This window comes from Zea mays, chromosome 9 (assembly GCF_902167145.1).
Source record: "Zea mays cultivar B73 chromosome 9, Zm-B73-REFERENCE-NAM-5.0, whole genome shotgun sequence".
NCBI classification, from domain to species: domain Eukaryota; kingdom Viridiplantae; phylum Streptophyta; class Magnoliopsida; order Poales; family Poaceae; genus Zea; species Zea mays.
Window position 1 is genome coordinate 95,031,864 of NC_050104.1, and position 19,012 is coordinate 95,050,875.

The window sequence follows — 19,012 nt, forward strand, 5'->3', positions numbered from 1 at the left end:
AGTTCGGATTGAGAATCAAAAAGATAAGAAGCGATAATGGGACGGAGTTCAAGAACTCACAAATAGAAGGCTTTCTTGAGGATGAGGGCATCAAGCATGAGTTCTCTTCTCCCTACACACCTCAACAAAATGGTGTAGTAGAGAGGAATAATAAAACTCTATTGGACATGACAAGGACCATGCTTGATGAGTACAAGACTCCGGATCGGTTTTGGGCTGAGGCGATTAACACCGCCTGCTACTCCATCAACCGGCTCTACCTTCACCGAATCCTCAAGAAGACATCATATGATCTCCTCACCGGTAAAAAGCCCAATGTTTCATATTTTAGAGTCTTTGGTAGCAAATGCTTTATTCTTGTTAAAAGAGGTAGAAAGTCTAAATTTGCTCCTAAGGCTGTAGAAGGATTTTTACTAGGATATGACTCAAACACAAGGGCATATAGAGTCTTCAACAAATCCACTCGATTAGTTGAGGTTTCTTGTGACATTGTGTTTGATGAGACTAATGGCTCTCAAGTAGAGCAAGTTGATCTTGATGAGCTAGATGATGAAGAGGCTCCGTGCGTCACGCTAAGTAACATGTCCTTTGGGGATGTGTGTCCTAAGGAATCCGAAGAGCCTCCACAAGCACAAGATCAACCGTCATGTTCTATGCAAGCATCCCCACCGACCCAAGATGAGGATCAAGCTCAAGTCAATGAAAAAGAAGATCAAGAAGATGAGCCACCTCAAGAGGTGGACAATGATCAAGGGGGAGATGGCAATGATCAAGACAAAGAAGATGATCAAGAAGAACAGGGTCAAAGACCGCCACACTCAAGAGTCCACCAAGCGGTTCAAAGAGATCACCCCGTGAACTCCATCCTTGGCGATATTCATAAGGGGGTAACCACTCGATCTCGAGTCGCTCACTTTTGTGAACATTACTCTTTCGTCTCCTCTATTGAGCCATACAGGGTAGAGGATGCATTAAGAGATTCAGATTGGGAGTTGGCAATGCAAGAGGAGCTCAACAACTTCACGAGGAATGAGGTATGACATCTTGTTCCACGTCCTAACCAAAATGTTGTAGGAACCAAGTAGGTATTCCGCAACAAGCAAGACGAGCATGGTGTGGTGATAAGGAACAAAGCCCGACTTGTAGCCAAAAGATATTCACAAGTCGAAGCTTTGGATTTCGGTGAAACCTATGCACCCGTAGCTAGGCTTGAATCAATTCGCATATTACTTGCCTATGCTACTTACCATGGCTTTAAGCTTTACCAAATGGACGTGAAAAGTGCCTTCCTCAATGGACCAATCAAGGAAGAGGTCTATGTTGAGCAACCTCCCGGTTTTGAAGATAGTGAGTACCATAACCATGTTTATAAACTCTCTAAGGCGTTTTATGGGCTCAAGCAGGCCCCAAGAGCATGGTATGAATGCCTAAGAGATTTTCTTATCACTAATGGCTTCAAAGTCGGAAAAGCCGATCCTACTCTCTTTACTAATACCATTGCAAATGATTTGTTTGTATGCCAAATTTATGTTGATGATATCATGTTTGGGTCTACTAACAAATCTACTTGTGAAGAGTTTAGTAGGATCATGATTCAGAAATTCGAGATGTCTATGATGGAGGAGTTGAAGTATTTCCTAGGATTTCAAGTCAAGCAACTCCAAGAGGGCACCTTCATCAGCCAAACCAACTACATTCAAGATATACTTACCAAGTTTGGAATGAAGGATGCCAAGCCCATCAAGACACCCATGGGAACCAATGGGCATATCGACCTCGACACGGGAGGTAAATCCGTAGATCAAAAGGTATACCGGTCGATGATAGGATCATTACTCTATTTATGTGCATCTCGACCGGATATTATGCTTTCCGTATGCATGTGTGCAAGGTTCCAAGCCAATCCTAAGGAAGTTCACCTTAGGGTCGTGAAAAGAATCATGAGATATTTAGTTTACACTCCAAAGTTTGGACTTTGGTACCCCAAGGGATCCACTTTTGATTTAATAGGATATTCAGGTGCTGATTGGGCAGGGTGTAAAATTGATAGGAAGAGCACATCAGGGACTTGTCAGTTTTTGGGAAGATCCCTGGTCTCGTGGGCTTCAAAGAAACAAAACTCAGTAGCTCTTTCTACCGCCAAAGCCGAGTATATTGCCGCAGGCCATTGTTGCGCGCAATTGCTTTGGATGAGGCAAACCCTCAGGGACTATGGCTACAAATTGAGCAAAGTCCCTCTCCTATGTGACAATGAGGGTGCAATCCGCATGGCGGATAATCCCGTTGAACACAGCCGCACTAAGCACATAGTCATTCAGTATCACTTTTTGAGGGATCACCAACAAAGGGGGACCAATCCTCAGCTTCGGGTTTCTGAGGCCGCTCTCTGCTATAATTCACCGAACTGTCCGGTGTGGCACCGGACTGTTCGATGTGCCAAGCGGAGCAACGGTCGCCAGCGCAACGGTCGACTGACAACGTGAACAGTGCGAACAGTTTGCGCAGAGTCAGAGCAGCGCTAGAAGGCGCACCGGACAGTGAACAGTGCCTGTCCGGTGCGACATCAGACTGTCCGGTGCCCCAAGCTGTCAGAGCTCCAACGGTCGAAACCGTAAGAACCCTAACGGTTGGGTGACGTGGCCGGTGCACTGGACAATGTCCGGTGCGCCCATCGACAGCAGCCCTCCCCAACGGTTGTTTTGGTGGTTGGGGCTATAAATACCCCCAACCACCACTATTGAAGGCATCCAAGTTTCCAGCATATTGCATTCAATACAAGAGCTCTAGACTTTACTCCAAGACACAAACAAGAGATCAAATCCTCTCCAAAGTCCAAAACCACTCCAAACACTTAGTGACTTGTGAGAGTGAGATTTTCGTGTTCATTTGAGTTCTTGTCGCTTAGATCACTTTCTTCTTCCTCTTTCTTGTTCTCAATACAATTGTAATCAAAGCAAGAGACACCAAGTTGTGGTGGTCCTTGTAGGGGTCTAAGTGACCCGTTTGATTAAGGAGAAAGCTCACTCAGTCTAGGTGACCGTTTGAGAGAGAGAAAGGGTTGAAAGAGACCCGGTCTTTGTGACCACCTCAACGGGGACTAGGTTCTCAAGAACCGAACCTCGGTAAAACAAATCACCGTGTCATCCGCCTTATTTCTTGGTTGATTTGTTTTCGCCCTCTCTTTCGGACTCGGTTTTATTTCTAATGCTAACCCCGGCTTGTAGTTGTGCTTAATGTTTGTAAATTTTAGATTTGCCTATTCACCCTCCCTCTAGGCGACTTTCAACTACATTGTTGGAGGTAGGAACTTGTTTTTAATACATATTTAAATTTCTCACCTTTAGGGGAAGTAATTACAACCCCTACACTAGCCCCGCCGAGTTGTAGTGATCCGTCAAAATTGATTGTTCAGTAAGCGAGGATCTTGGTTTCAATCGGGACCTATATCTCGGTCCACTTAGCCATGAAGTCACTAAGAGCCTAGGATTTGATGGCAGTGCGTGGCTTGAAAATTATGGCATAGACTCCAAGTTCAATGGCCTACTAGCAAAGTTTTTGTACGTTGCTACGGTTTCCATTTATGCTTAAGTATACAATATAAAACACAAATGCATGTTTGTTCTATTGGCTAGATGTGTGTGAATATGGGTTTAGAGCCAACAACTATGGTTCGAATACCTATTTATACATAACTTTAGCATTTTTACTATTTAAATATGGGGGAGTACGACGATAGTGGAAACCGTGGAACTAATAAAATTGGTGCTTTAATATAGTAGGGATTTGGAAACTCGGGCAATAACATCTTTATTGTGCAGTACTTCTCCCAATGTGGATGAAATGTGTACTTCGATCTGATGTGCCTCAAAGTAATGGACCAATTTGCAAGAAGTAATAAGCAATGCATAGGCCAACTTTATGATATGAAAATACTAGATCTTAGATTCATTCAACATTTCACTAATAAAGTAAACCAGGAATTGTACTTAATGGATAGTCTTCTGTCTGACACTCCACCACCAAGGCTCTGTTGACCACATGATTTGTTGCAGAAATATATAGCTGTAGAATTGCCCCTAGTTTGGGAGCAACCAGAATTGGAGGACTTGTCAAATATTCTTTGAGTTCATCTAGCGCATGCTGAGCTTCCTAGGTCTAAGTCTTCAATGTGCTTGGAGTCCTTCACCAACATATCATGGCTTAGGAACTTTACAAGCACCTCCTCCGGTGACATCATCTTGTACCTAAGAGTCTCATGAATTAAAGTAACAAGAGTAGCATTATGAGAAGTGAAGGACCTTAGCATTAGCTTGATGACTTCGTGGTCCGTCCACTTCTTGCTCCCATAGTTGCGGACTTGGTTCACCAACGTCTTGAGCCGGTTGTACATCTCTTGTGGCCCTTCTCCCTTGAGCATGGTGAACCTCCCAAGCTCTCCTTCTAGGAGCTCCATCTTGATGATCTTGGTGAACTTGTCACCTTTGTGCACTGTCATATCTTGGCCCCTAAGATGGTGATTTCCTGGCCCAAGGCTTAATAGAATTAATAGTGTAATCATACCAACAAGGTGCATCTTCTTTTTCGGAAGCCTGTCTCAAAAGAACCTCCGAGTTAAGCGTGCTTGGCTTGGAGCAATTTGGGATGGGTGATCGACCAGAAAGTTTTCTCAGGTGCGCATGAGTGAGGACAAAGTGCGCACAAAAGACTTGTGTTGGTCTGTGGGGACAATATATGATCCTAGAGAGCTGCCAAGAGTAAGTACCGCCAGTCCAGGGATTGGACGGGGTGTTACAAGTGGTATCAGAGCCGACCCTTGAGGTTTCACGGGCGTGTGTTGGCTAGGGGGTTCGGGTATATGGCGCATGGAGCATGTGGGTCCGGAGTGGTCACATGACATGGCATATGACGATACTAGACACACAGACGTGGCTAAGAGGGGAGGTTCCTGGATTGGGGTTGACCGACGAGGACGTCAGTCTTCTAAGGGGGTGGATTGTCATATCTTGGCCCCTGGGATGGTGATTTCCTAGCCCAAGGCTTAATAGAATTAATAGTGTAATCATACCAACAAGGTGCATCTTCTTTTTCAGAAGCCTGTCTCGAAAGAACCTCCAAGTTAAGCGTGCTTGGCTTGGAGCAATTTGGGATGGGTGACCGACCGGGAAGTTTTCTCGGGTGCGCATGAGTGAGGACAAAGTGCGCACAAAAGACTTGTGTTGGTCTGTGGGGACAATATATGATCGTAGAGAGCTGCCAGGAGTAAGTACCGTCGGTCCAGGGATTGGACGGGGTGTTACATGCACCGTTTTGAGTGTGTCCCAAATCTCCTTGACACTTTCTAACCCGTTCACCTTGTTGTAGTCCTCCCTACACAAATAAGCAAGAAGTATTGTGGTGGCTTGCGAGTTGTAGTGGATGATTTGCTCCGCTTCCAATCCCTAAGCAAGAGTGCTAAGATTTGATCTGTATCGAAGTCAGTATCTGATCTGTATTTTTATCTATATACTAAAAATTGGATATTTAGGATGTCGATATCCATTTAAATCTCTTGATAAATTTACTTAGGGAAAGCCCATACAATATTTTTTATTAGATAAAAGGGTAGATTATGTACATCTTCTTGCGAAGGTTACATCAACGAATTTACATGTGGGGGGGGGGGGGTTCTGCATTGTTTTGTAGCTAGGTCCTGGTAGAGGCCGCTACATAACATAGTAGTGTCATCTCCTCATTAACCATGTTTCTACGGTTTGGTACATTATGTGGAATGTTTTCGAACATCCAACATTTCTACACTTCTAGATGCACCATGACATTACTACAATGATTTCTAGGCTCCAAGAGATATTTAGGCCTTGTTCGGTTAATCCTGTTACCCATGGATTGGATGAGATTGAGAAAATTTAAGAAGAAGTTTGACTTGTTTGAGATTTAAACTCATCCAATCTCACTCAATCCAAATGGATTGAGAGCTAACCGAACAAGCCCTTAGTTGGCTACGCATGTCAGTGATTGTTGCATTATATCAAAGGTGTGTTGTGGAAATATATATCTATTGTCATATCTATTTAAATCTTATCTGATATAATTTGATAATATTCGTATCTGATTCAAATTCGGAGAGGAAATATGGAATCAAATATGAAACAAATAATATGTGTGTGTATCAATCCCATTACATCCCAAATTCTTTCCGTCGTCTGTAACCAAAGTCAAAATACAGTAGGCATTAGTGAAAAGAGCTGACACGCTGCGGTCCACGTGTCTACAGCCCAATAAAAGCCCAAATAAAAAGATGGTCCAGTAGGTTAGATCCAAATATAATTTTTGAAGAAAGAAAAACAAAAGCCCAAGATTGTCGTTGGTGCCATTTGGGCCCGCGGGGTCATTTCTGTTGCCTGTTGTTGTGGCCGACGATTCGAGTTCATCGTCTTTGCACTGCACGATCTTTTGTCTGCTTCTTTGCTCTGATTTTGAATCTAACTTCTTCCCAGATCTCGTATGGCTGCCTGTGTCTGCGACTTCATGTGATCATTTCGAATGGCCTCCCCCATCGACAGTGCGATGGATAGTGTGAGCATCTTTGGACTTCGATGACCAGACGCTGACGCACTGACAGAGTCACAGTTCATTGCGCACTGGACTCTCCCAGATCTGCTCTGATTCCTCATCAGTCTCAGGGCTTCAGCCAATCGTCTGCTAATTAATTTCCTTCCTGTTGGCATGTTCCATCCCGAATTAATCCCCACTTAATTTCTCCGCACATTCTCTAACTCTGAATCATTTCCAAATCAGCCAGTCTTAATTTCTTGCTACGCTTGGTGATTTTTTTTTTTTTGTTGGCATCACGCGCATCCACTTTGACGAAAGCTGGTAGAGTGACAGGTCTCTGTCTCTCACCTATTGGCACATCGTTTCCTCCGTTCTGGAACTGGAAGTTGGAAGGTGAAGTTATCTTGGACAACAGCAGCACAAGCGAGCTGTGGAGGAGGTGGAGGTGCAGCCATGGCGCACCTGCTGCTGCACGGCACTCTGGATGCGACCATCCTGGAGGCCGACCACCTCACCAACCCCACCCGGGCCACCGGCGGCGCCCCCGGGATCTTCCGCAAGGTAAATCAGTCCAAGATCGACCCATATCTTTTCTTCATCGCAAATGCTAGCAGTAGCTTCCATGCTTTGCTTCGTCCCGATTCAAGATTCTTGTACTTACTTCGTCTGATTCGTTCGCGCCGCGCCTGCAGTTCGTGGAGGGGTTCGAGGACTCACTCGGGCTCGGCCAGGGCTCCACGCGGCTGTACGCGACGGTGGACCTCGGCCGTGCGCGCGTGGGCCGGACGCGGGTCATCACCGGCGACCCCGTGAACCCGCGCTGGTACGAGGTGTTCCACATCTACTGCGCCCACTTCGCCTCCGACGTCGTGTTCTCCGTCAAGGCCGCGCAGCCCATCGGCGCCACGCTCATCGGCCGCGCCTACCTCCCCGTCCGGGACCTCATCGCTGGCCAGGAGATCGAGCGGTCGCTCGACATCCTCGACGCCAGCAAGAAGCGGCTCCCGCACGGGCCCAAGATACGCGTGCGCCTGCGGTTCCAGGACGTGTCCGCCGACCCCCGCGGGTGGGGCCGGGGCGTCGGCGGCGCGCGGTACCCTGGCGTGCCGTACACCTTCTTCTCGCAGCGGCCCGGGTGCAGGGTCACGCTATACCAGGACGCGCACACGCCCGACGCGTTCGCGCCCAGGATCCCGCTCGCCGGAGGCCGCCTCTACCAGCCGGGCAGGTGCTGGGAGGACGTGTTCGACGCCATCAGCAACGCGCGCCACCTCATCTACATCACCGGATGGTCGGTGTACACTGAGATCACGCTGTTGAGGGACGGCAGCCGGCCGCGCCCCGGCGGCGAAGCCACTCTCGGCGAGCTCCTGAAGCGCAAGGCGAGCGAAGGAGTGCGGGTGCTCATGCTGGTGTGGGACGACCGCACCTCCGTCGAGTCCCTCGGGATGAAATGGGGGTTCATGAGCACGCACGACGCCGAGACGGCGGAGTACTTCCGCGGCAGCGGCGTGCACTGCGTGCTCTGCCCCCGCAACCCCGACGCCGGCAGCAGCGCCGTCATGGGCGCGCAGATCGCCTACATGATCACGCACCACCAGAAGATCGTCGTGGTCGACCACGAAATGCCGGCGAAGCGCAGCGACCGCCGCCGCATCCTCAGCTTCGTCGGCGGCCTTGACCTCTGCGACGGCCGCTACGACACGCAGTTCCACTCCCTGTTCCGGACTCTGGATACAGCGCACCACAAGGATTTCCACCAGCCCAACCTCGCCGGTGCGTCCATTGACAACGGCGGGCCGAGGGAGCCATGGCACGACATCCACTCCAAGATCGAAGGCCCAGCCGCATGGGACGTGCTCTACAACTTCGAACAGCGGTGGAGGAAGCAAGGGGGCGGCATTGATCTCCTCGTCAACCTCAAAGCTATGGCGGACCTGATCATACCGCCGTCGCCAGTGATGTTCCCGGAAGACCAAGATTCATGGAACGTGCAGCTATTCCGCTCCATCGATGGCGGCGCGTGTTTTGGCTTCCCTAGCACCCCAGAGGCCGCAGCTCAATCTGGCCTTGTCAGTGGCAAGAATAATGTCCTAGACAGGAGCATCCATGATGCCTACATCCACGCCATACGCCGTGCCAAACACTTCATCTACATCGAGAACCAGTACTTCCTCGGCAGCTCATTTGCGTGGAAAGCCGACGGCATAAAGCCAGAGGAGATTGAAGCACTGCATCTTGTCCCAAGAGAGCTCTCGCTGAAGATTGTGAGCAAGATTGAAGCTGGCGAGCATTTTGCAGTCTATGTCGTCCTGCCAATGTGGCCAGAAGGCCCTCCTGCTAGTGGGTCGATTCAGGGTATACTGGACTGGCAGAGGAGGACCATGGAGATGATGTACAATGACATCTCTGTTGCGCTCGAGGCAAAGAGGATCGACAGGGACCCGAGGGATTACCTTACATTCTTTTGCTTGGGGAACAGGGAGGTGAAGATGGATGGTGAGTATGAACCTTCAGGTCGTCCGCTTGATGGGACAGACTACGCTCGGGCGCAGAATGCACGCCGCTTCATGATCTACGTTCACTCTAAGATGATGATAGGTATGCCTCCAAACGTGATCAATTTCTTATTCTAGAACTGCGGAGTTACTCTTGTGCTGTTTCAAACTCAATCTGTTGCATGAAATTATTTCTTAGTCTAGTGTTGGTAGGGCATTTCAGATTTTTCATGTTCCATTCTTTGTAAATATCTTGGAATCATCTTTGCAAATCCTAACACACTCATGTCATGCCACAACATGACTTCAGCTTGAAATACTCAAATTCAGGTATATGTATATCCACATTGTTCTGTTCTTGCTATCAGAAACCAACCTCTGAAATTGTCATATAGAAACTGTTTGGTTCACGAAATGTAACGTGAAATGTAACGTAAATGGTAATGGTAATGATTCACACTCGAGTATTAGTGGTAACAAATTTGAATAGACTAGTATTAGCTCTTAGTGTAGTATCTGATTACGGTTGGTCCTAAACAAACATAATGTAACGTTTACCTACCTATCACGTTACAAATATATGAATCAAACGACACCATAGTCTTATTTCAATTCCTACACTACCAAAAATACGTTTCATGCTGTTACAGTTAAATATGTCTGTAATTAGAAAGTGCATAGGGCAGCTCAAATTTGGGCTTCAGGATTTGTTAAAAGAATTGTGTTTCAGAACCACACATATCTTCAGTATTCCATTCTTGCTGCCTGATACCGTCGCCTAATCTTATCAGTTCCTACACAGTTTCATGTAAGGTTCGAGTTTAACGTTTATAACCTGTGATCTGCCACTCTCTGTTGCAGTCGACGACGAATACATCATCGTTGGATCTGCCAATATCAACCAGCGCTCAATGGATGGGGGCAGGGACTCGGAGATCGCCATGGGCGCGTACCAGCCGTGCCACCTGAACACCAAAGGCCAGGTCGCCCGGGGTCAGGTCCACGGCTTCCGGATGTCGCTGTGGTACGAGCACCTCGGCATGCTACACGACGATTTCCTCAACCCGGGAAGCCTGGAGTGTGTTCGAAGGGTAAACCAGATGGCAGACAGGTATTGGGACCTCTACGCTGGCGACAGCCTCGACGCCGACCTCCCTGGGCACCTGCTCAGGTACCCAGTCACCGTCACGAAGGAGGGCACGGTGACAGAGCTCCCGGGGGCCAAGTTCTTCCCCGACACACAGGCGCTTGTGCTTGGGGCGCTATCGAAGCTGCCTCCTATTCTCACTACATAGAGAAACCTTCTGTACTGTTGCCATGTGACGTTTGCGGGCTGAATTGGTTGAGGTTTTTGCTACTCCGTATTATGCTACTACTGGTAATGTTATTGTATGGTTTCTTCCTAATAATAGTATTTATAGTTTTGGACTTATCTAAAATAGTATTTATATGTGTCTAAAATAGTATTTCAGTTTTATTTCATTCATATATATTTTATTTTCTTATTTTCTACCACTTATAGCTGATTTAATAAATAGCAAGAGGATTTCTCTCCATAAATCCACTTGGGATCTATGATCACCAAATTAGCCCTTAAAATTACGGGCCTGTTTGGTTCACTACCTCAGTTGCCACATTTTGCCTAACTTTTCTGCCTAAGGTTAGTTATTCAATTCGAACGACTAACCTTAGGCAAAGTGTGGCACATTTAGCCACAAACCAAACAGGCCCGTACATCTTATCCTTGGTCAATTCGTACTAGTTCTTATTCTATATATAAATCTGATCTCCTTGTCACCTCTGCTCTCTCTCTCTCTACATTTTGTTCTATTTAAATCATGAAGATATTAGAAATGGTTATGGCAAGTTTTTTTTATAAATTTTAATTGCCAATGTGAAATCATTTATTTTGACATTAAAAAATTTTAAAATAATTTTTTGATTGAATTAAAACAATTACTCTATAGTTTAAGAAGACTACGATGTGAAACATATATTTGTATAACTCTAATTTAATAACATACTTTGCTCGAGCAAAATGAATAAGTATTTATGAATAGGAAAAAGTTCAAATTACTATCCTTATTTATGAACAATGTTCACATAACCCCATAAAATATTTTAGTTCATTTTACCCCTCTACTTGTTTGAGTTGATTCACTTTACCCCTAAACAAATTTTGTCTTTTTCATGTACAAACTTCAAACTTTGTTAGTTTGTAGATAATAACATAATTTAATCTAAAAATATATTATAATTTTTTATATTTATTTTTAATAGGTTATGTATTAGACAAGATATTAACTTTAATGATATCAAACTATATATGAAATAATAATATTTTTAACATATTTATCTAACATAATTTATGATGTTCTCGATCACCTCCAAAAATATGAACTTGAATTTTAACTTATACATAAAGAAACGAAAAAGATAAATTTAGTTAAGAGGTAAATTGAACTCAATAGAGGGATAAAATGAACCAAAAAATACTTTAGGGGTCTGTTGACGCCTTTTTGGAGGCGCCAATTACTCAAGAGAACCAGCGGCGGTGCTCTCTGCACAGGGGCGGACGGTCCGCGCGCGGGGGCCGGACGGTCCGCGGCCTGGTGCGAGGCGGCGGTGCTTTCTGGTCAGGCGCGGACGGTCCGCGGCACAGGGCCGGACGGTCCGCGACCTGGTGCAGGAGCCCGAGTTCCCTGCCTGACGGCCGGACGGTCCGCGCCCTAGGGCCGGACGGTCCGCGCGTGCGCAGGGGCGGCGGAAGACCGCCGACGGCGCCTGGATCTCGCTCCCGGGAGGGACCCCGTCGGGGAGGAGAGATCCTAGGTGGTGTCTAGGCTCGGGCCGGCCGACCTAGACTCCTCTAATCGACGTAGAGTCGAAGAGAGACGAAGAATTGGGGATTGGAAGGCTAAAGCTAAACTAGACTAGAACTACTCCTAGGATAAAATGCGAAATAGAAGTTGTATTGATTCGATTGTTGATGATTACAAATCGGCCGTAGACCTCTCTATTTATAGAGGAGGGGGGCTGGACCCTTTACACAACTGATTCCGAGCTAATCCCGCGAATATAGCTAACAACCGTAGCACAAAACTCGGAACCCTAATCTGTTCTGCGCACGCGCGGACCGTCCGGCCCACAGGCGCGGACCGTCCGGACCGCGGACCGTCCGGCCTCAGGGCCGGACAGTCCGCCGGCTCAAATCTGGCTCGAACATATGCCCCCTGCCTTTTGGTGGAGCTGGGCGAACCAAAAGCAACTAATTCGATGTGATCACATCGGTTTTCTTAGGCATCTTGCCACATACTAGGATGGTACTGTTTGAGGAAACGCCCATTCAAAGCCTTAGGTAAATCCTTGCCTTGTAATGTTTGTAGTAAATAAGCGTTACCAGACATCACCTGTTTCACTTTATAAGGACCCTCCCAGCTTGGCGACCATTTCCCGAACTTTCGGTCTTTATTCCTTAGAGGCAGAATGGTCTTCCACACCAAGTCTCCTACTTGGAATGATTTTGCCTTGACCTTCTTGTTGTAGGCCCTGGCTACCATGATCTTGTCCTTTTCTATTGCTCCCAAAGCTATCATCCTCTTGTCAGTCACCTCATCAATATTATCCATCATTGAATTATAATAATCAGTAGTAGTTAGATCATTTTGTCTGGCAAACCTGACAGCATTCAAACTTATTTCCACAGGTAACACTGCTTCCTGCCCATAGACAAGCTCAAAAGGAGATACTTTAGTAGCACTATGCTTAGATATTCTATGAGCCCATAAAGCTTCAGACAAAATCTTATGCCAATGTCTAGGATTATCAGATACCTTTTTCTTTATCAAATTAATCAATGTCCTATTACTAGACTCGGCCTGTCCATTGGCCTGAGCATAATATGGAGACGAATTAAGCAGCTTAATTCTGTATAATTCAGCAAATTCACGTACCTCCTTTGACATAAAAGAAGTACCTTGATCTGTAGTCAAGGTCTGGGGAATGCCGAATCTATGAATATTATGCTCAGTTATGAACTCAATTACCTCCTTGTGCGTCATGTTCCTTAGAGCAACGGCTTCAGTCCATTTGGTGAAATAGTCAGTGGCAACTAACACAAACCGATGCCCCTTTGATGATGAAGGATGAATTTCTCCAATAAAGTCTAATCCCCATCCTCTGAATGGCCAAGGCTTGATGATAGGATGTAATTCGGCTGCAGGGACCAACTGTAGGTCGCCGAATTTTTGACACACTTGGCACCCCTTGTAGTACTTAAAACAATCAGCTGTCATACTAGGCCAATAAAAACCAGACCTTCGCAACAACCACTTCATCTTTGGAGCTGATTGATGGGTACCACAAATTCCTTCATGTACTTCGGCCATGGCTAATATAGCATCATCTGGGCCCAAGCACTTAAGCAGGACATCATTAACCGTTCGGCGGTAAAGTTCATCACTTATCAAAACATACTTGAAAGCTGTTCGCCGAATGTTCTTATCTGTCCTGATATTGGGATTTTGCAAATAATTAAGTATAGGTGTCCTCCAATCACTTGTATCGGCTTCATTGTCAGCCGAATCGATTAAGAGAACCTTTCTGGTAACTTCGGACGGTCCGGCGTCAACACGCGGACGGTCCGCGACCTGGGAATTTGGCTCTGCACTGGTTATCAGATTTTCAGTTTTGTGAAATTTCCCTCTCTTTATCCGATAACCCGATGCATCTTGTGACAAGTTGTTAGCTCTATGATTCTCAACTCTAGAGATATGCTGAATACTGAATTCATCAAAAGAATGGATTATGCTCCAACATTTCTCAAGATAACTATTTAGAGTACCATCAAGACATTGATATTCTTCTAACACTTGTTGGACAACCAGCTGAGAATCACCAAATACCTTCACATGTTTTACTCCCATACCATTTAACAGTTCTAAACCGAATAGGAGGGCCTCATATTCAGCTTGATTATTAGTGCAATACGTTTTCAATCGGCTAGAGAAGTCAAAGGAGACATTACTTGGTGAAACAAGCACAATGCCAATTCCTTGCCCTTCATTGCAAACCGATCCATCAAAATATAAAGTCCAAGGAGTAATAGTGAGGTATGATATATCTAGTTCATGAATATCATTAACCCGATGTTCTACAATAAAATCCGCTACGACTTGGCTTTTCATAGATTTCAATGGTTCATAAGCCAAGTCATATTCTATGAGTGCATAAGCCCACTTACCAATTCTACCACTCATAATTGGGTTATGCAACATGTACCTGATTACATCGGCTTGACCAGAAACAGTGCAATGACTAGACAGTAAATAACATCTACATTTGGTGCATGCATAAAACAAGCATAAGCATAACTTTTCAATAAAAGTGTACCTTGTTTCAGCATCCACCAACCTTCGGCTTAGATATGTCACCACATGCTCCTTCCCCTCGGTTTCTTGTGTCAGAACAGCCCCAATGACCTTATCCTCAGCCGCAATGTATAATCGGAATGGTACTCCTGCTCGTGGTGCTTTTAATACGGGAGCCGAAGATAAGTATTTTTTGATGAGATCAAATGCTTCTTGTTGTTCTGCCCCCCAAGCGAATTCGGCATCATTCTTAAGCCGAAGAATAGGGGTGAACGCATCAATCTTCCCGGCTAGGTTAGAAATAAACCTTCGTAAATAATTCACCTTGCCGAGAAACCTTTGTACCTCGACCTTACAGGTCGGAGGTCCCACACTCCGAATAGACTTGATTCGGTCAGGGTCTATTTCTATACCATGTTCATGTATGACAAATCCTAAAAACTTACCAGCCGACACTCCAAAAGCACATTTACGTGGGTTCATTTTCAAACCATACTGACGCATTTTATCAAAGGCTTTGCGCAAATCAGCTATATGAGAACTAAACTCAGCCGATTTGACTACAATATCATCAATGTAAACTTCCACGGTGTTTCCTAACAATTCATGGAAGATCAAATTCATAGCCCTCTGATAAGTAGCACCAGCATTTTTCAGACCAAATGTCATGACAACCCATTCAAATAAACCAATGAAACCTGGACATATAAAGGCCGTTTTAGACGCATCTTCTTCGGCCATGAAAATTTGATTATATCCGGCATTACCATCAAGGAAGCTAATAATTCTATTTCCTGATGCATTATTGATTAATGTATCGGCTATGGGCATGGGATATTCGTCTTTAGGAGTTGCTCTATTTAAATTGCGAAAATCAATGCATACTCTAAGTTTACCTGACTCCTTCTCCACCGGCACAATATTGGAGACCCATTCTGCGTATCTGCAAGGTCTGATAAAATCAGCTTCTAGCAGCCGGTGGATTTCGTCCTTGATGCGTGGGAGAAGATCTGGACGAAATGTTCTAGCTCTTTGCTTGAAAGGTCTGAAACCAGATTTAATAGGCAGCCGATGCTCTACGATCTCTCGGCTTAATCCAGGCATTTCAGTATAATTCCAAGCAAAGCAATCTGAATATTCCTTCAATAGACCGATCATCTCATCTCTAGGATCGATCTCCAGGGTCTTGTTTACAAAAGTCGGCCTTGGAGTTTTACCATCTCCTATGTCAATCTCCTCCAAAGGATCGGCCGATGTAAACCCCTGTCCTAGTTTATCAAGATCTCTGAATTCCTCTATCATGTCCCCCACAGAGGAATCAGATGATCTTTGTGTGATGGCGGGCTTTCCGGTCTCGTGGACCGGATCACCCGTAATACTGTCTTTTCGCTGTGGTAGATGTTCGGTCTTAAAGTCCGAACTCTTTTGTGAAAGACCAGACCATCCGGCCTTGGCGGCCGAACTGTCCGTGACCAAGGACTCATGAACTTTGTGTGTATTCATCATTTAACTTTATTTAGGATTTAGCCGATTCTCCATCGGCTCTAGCATTACAGGAATGAAACCTTTCTTATCTATACTTATGAATTGATAATCAGAAAAGTCTACTCCTGTGAGACATGTAGCAGTCTCATAAGTCCAGAGTACAGGGGCATCGGCCACAGCGATGCAGGCCGATACATCAGCATGTACTTGTTCTATGTCATCGCCTACCCATTGTATCAGCATTTGATGTAATGTAGAAGGTATACATTGATTGGCGTGAATCCAATCTCTGCCTAGGATTAAACTGTAATTTCCTTCTACATCAGCGACGAAGAATGCAGCAGCAAGGGTCTTAGTCCCGATGGTTAATTCAACGGACGTGACTCCCATGGCTTTGATCGAACTATCAGTCCCAACACCGCTGAGGGTCATGTTGGTCTTGACAAGTTCGTCATCTTGTTTACCTAATTTTCTGTATAATGAATAAGGCATTAGATTTACAGCCGCCCCTCCATCTACCAACATCTTAGCAATCGGTATCCCATCAATGTGACCGCGCACGAAGAGCGGCTTTAAATGATTTACCGATTCCTTTGGTTTAGTAAAGGCGGCTTCTTTAGGACCAAAATCAAACTGGGCAACAACAGGTTCATCGTCGCCGATGATAGTACAATCGGCAGAAAATGTAATAATATTTACATCCATACCTGGGCGTTCTGGAGAAACCTCGTAGTCGACCAGGTCTTCTCCCAGCAGGTCGTCCTCTTCCATTGATGTTGTCGTGTCGTTGGAGGCTTCCTGGTGAACGGCGGACGGTCCGCGTGTGGGGGCCGGACGGTCCGCGCTTGGTGCAGGTTGTCCAGAGACTTCCTGGTGAACGGCGGACGGTCCGCGCGCAGAGGCCGGACGGTCCGCGCCTGGTGCAGATTGACTTTCTATTTCTGTGGCCGTTTGTTTTTTCTCAACGGCCTTCGGTCTCCATTTCTTTTGTGGTGGCGGGTATAGTGGATGTGTGTCATTAAATGTCTTTTCCGCCTCCTTCTCCTGGCTCTCCTTTGCTCTTAGGCGCTGTAATTTTCTCTTTTGGGATCGTGTCAATCCCGCTGGGCACCATCGAGGCATGGAGTATTTTGGATCAGCTGTTTTGATGGTAGCTGTATCCTTTTCTGTTGTGTTGGCCGATTCGCCGAAAATCATCGGCCCTTTATTGTCTCCTTGTATGACAACATCTGCAGTGCCTATTTTGATGATGTCCTTTTTTGTTGTTCTTTGAGTTGCTACAGGCATATGCCCCCCTGCCGGATTGGTCGGCCTAGGAGGCCGAGTAGTCCGGCAATCTTGTTGGGCTTGTGCCTGGTGACCAGATTCAGCAGCGCTCAATCGGTCTTGCACTGGCGGCGCCAACCTATCAAAAACGGATGTTTGGGGTGCCCCCCAGGTGGGGTACTGTGGCATCCCAAATGGATATGGTGGCATGCCCCACATTTGATTTGGGACATATGGTGGAGGTAAGTATGTGTATGGATATGGCATAGATGGATAAGGAGGTGGAGGGGTCCATGTCGGCATGTTAGGTCTCAATTGTACAATAGGACCTTTCATTTCTTCCGATTGGTGAGGTGGTCCAATCGGCCTGACCTGACGTTGCTCATGAATGGGTGAGCGGGGTCGCTTCGGTGGCCGGTCACTGGGGTCGGCCTTCTTTTTCACATATTTAGACAACAATTGATCGAAAGTTGGGCCAGGCTTGATCAGCCGACCAGCTGCTTTAAATGTATTTGTTTTCCACGTACCTATCTCTGGTCGTCGTGGTTTGAAGGTACGTGGTCGCTGCGAGTCCTGAGTACGGCCGGACCGTCCGCCGGAGCTCTCCGGACCGTCCGGTGGGGTCCCGGACCGTCCGCGCCTATGTGTCGGACCGTCCGGGATACGCAGCACGGGTTCCTGCATCTGTCTCCCTGTCTGCGCTTGCCCCCCAGTGCTGGAGGCTGTGATGGTCACCTTTAGGGTCTCCCCTCCATCGGGAGTCTTCTCGGCTACCACTTTTCTGCAAGAAACTTTATGATCCTCATCGGCCTTTTTAGAATTGCCGATGATTGCCTCTTTGCCTTTGCTTTTATCGGCCGTGTTTGGCCGAACCAGGACTTTCTTGCCCTCAAAGTCGATCACGTTCATTGGAAAGGGCTCTGTATCCACCTGCATTTCCTGAAATTTCAATCGTCCCTCATTAATGGCCGATTGAATCTGTCGTCGGAATACATTACAATCATTAGTGGCATGAGAAAATGAGTTATGCCACTTGCAGTATGCACGACGTTTTAGCTCGTCGGCGGATGGAACAGTGTGATTTATTTTAATATTGCCATTTTTGAGTAATTCGTCAAATATTTTATCACACTTACCAACATTAAACGTAAACTTAACCTCCTCTTGCCGTTTCTTTTGAACCGGCTGCAAGGAGGAACAAGCCGAAGATTTGGCCTGTTTTGGCCAAACCATTTCAGCAGCATATACTTCGGCTGATTCGTCATCTGAGCTACTTTGGTCGCATTCTACTATATGTACGTTGTGACGCATTGTTTTAGCAGTTTCTTTGCTCCGGCTTTCGCAAGCCAAAGCCCTCTGGTGTAACTGTGCTAGTGTAAAAAATTGGATGCCTTCTAATCTCTCTTTTAAATAATATCGTAGACCATTAAAGGCTAATCCTACTAGCTGTTTTTCTGCTAAATGAATTTGAAAGCATCGGTTTCTTGTATCGCGGAATCTCCGGATGTAATCATTAACCGATTCGTCTTTTGTCTGTCGCAATGACACTAAATCTACCAAATCCAATTCATAATCACCGGAGAAAAAATGATCATGAAATTTTTGTTCTAGATCCCCCCATGATGAAATGGAATTAGGAGGCAAAGTGGCATACCATGCAAACGCGGTTCCTGTTAGCGATAATGAAAATAAACGTACGCGAAATGCCTCTGTGTCGGCCAATTCTCCCAATTGTGCTAAGAACTGGCCTATATGTTCACGTGTGTTTTTCCCTTGATCACCCGAAAATTTTGCGAATTCGGGTATCCTGGTTCCCTGTGGGTATGGGTGGTGATCAAATCG

The 19,012-nt window shown here is 46.0% G+C and overlaps 1 protein-coding gene across 1 annotated transcript; it reads left to right on the forward strand.

Annotated features, from left to right (window-relative positions):
* Positions 1-6,944: 6,944 nt before the first annotated feature.
* On the forward strand, positions 6,945-10,482 carry LOC100279815 (phospholipase D family protein). Its single transcript, NM_001152770.1, has 3 exons — positions 6,945-7,113; positions 7,245-9,153; positions 9,912-10,482. Exons 1-3 carry the CDS (start codon positions 7,006-7,008, stop codon positions 10,343-10,345), a joined length of 2,451 nt encoding a protein of 816 aa, NP_001146242.1. The 5' UTR covers positions 6,945-7,005; the 3' UTR covers positions 10,346-10,482.
* Positions 10,483-19,012: the final 8,530 nt, after the last annotated feature.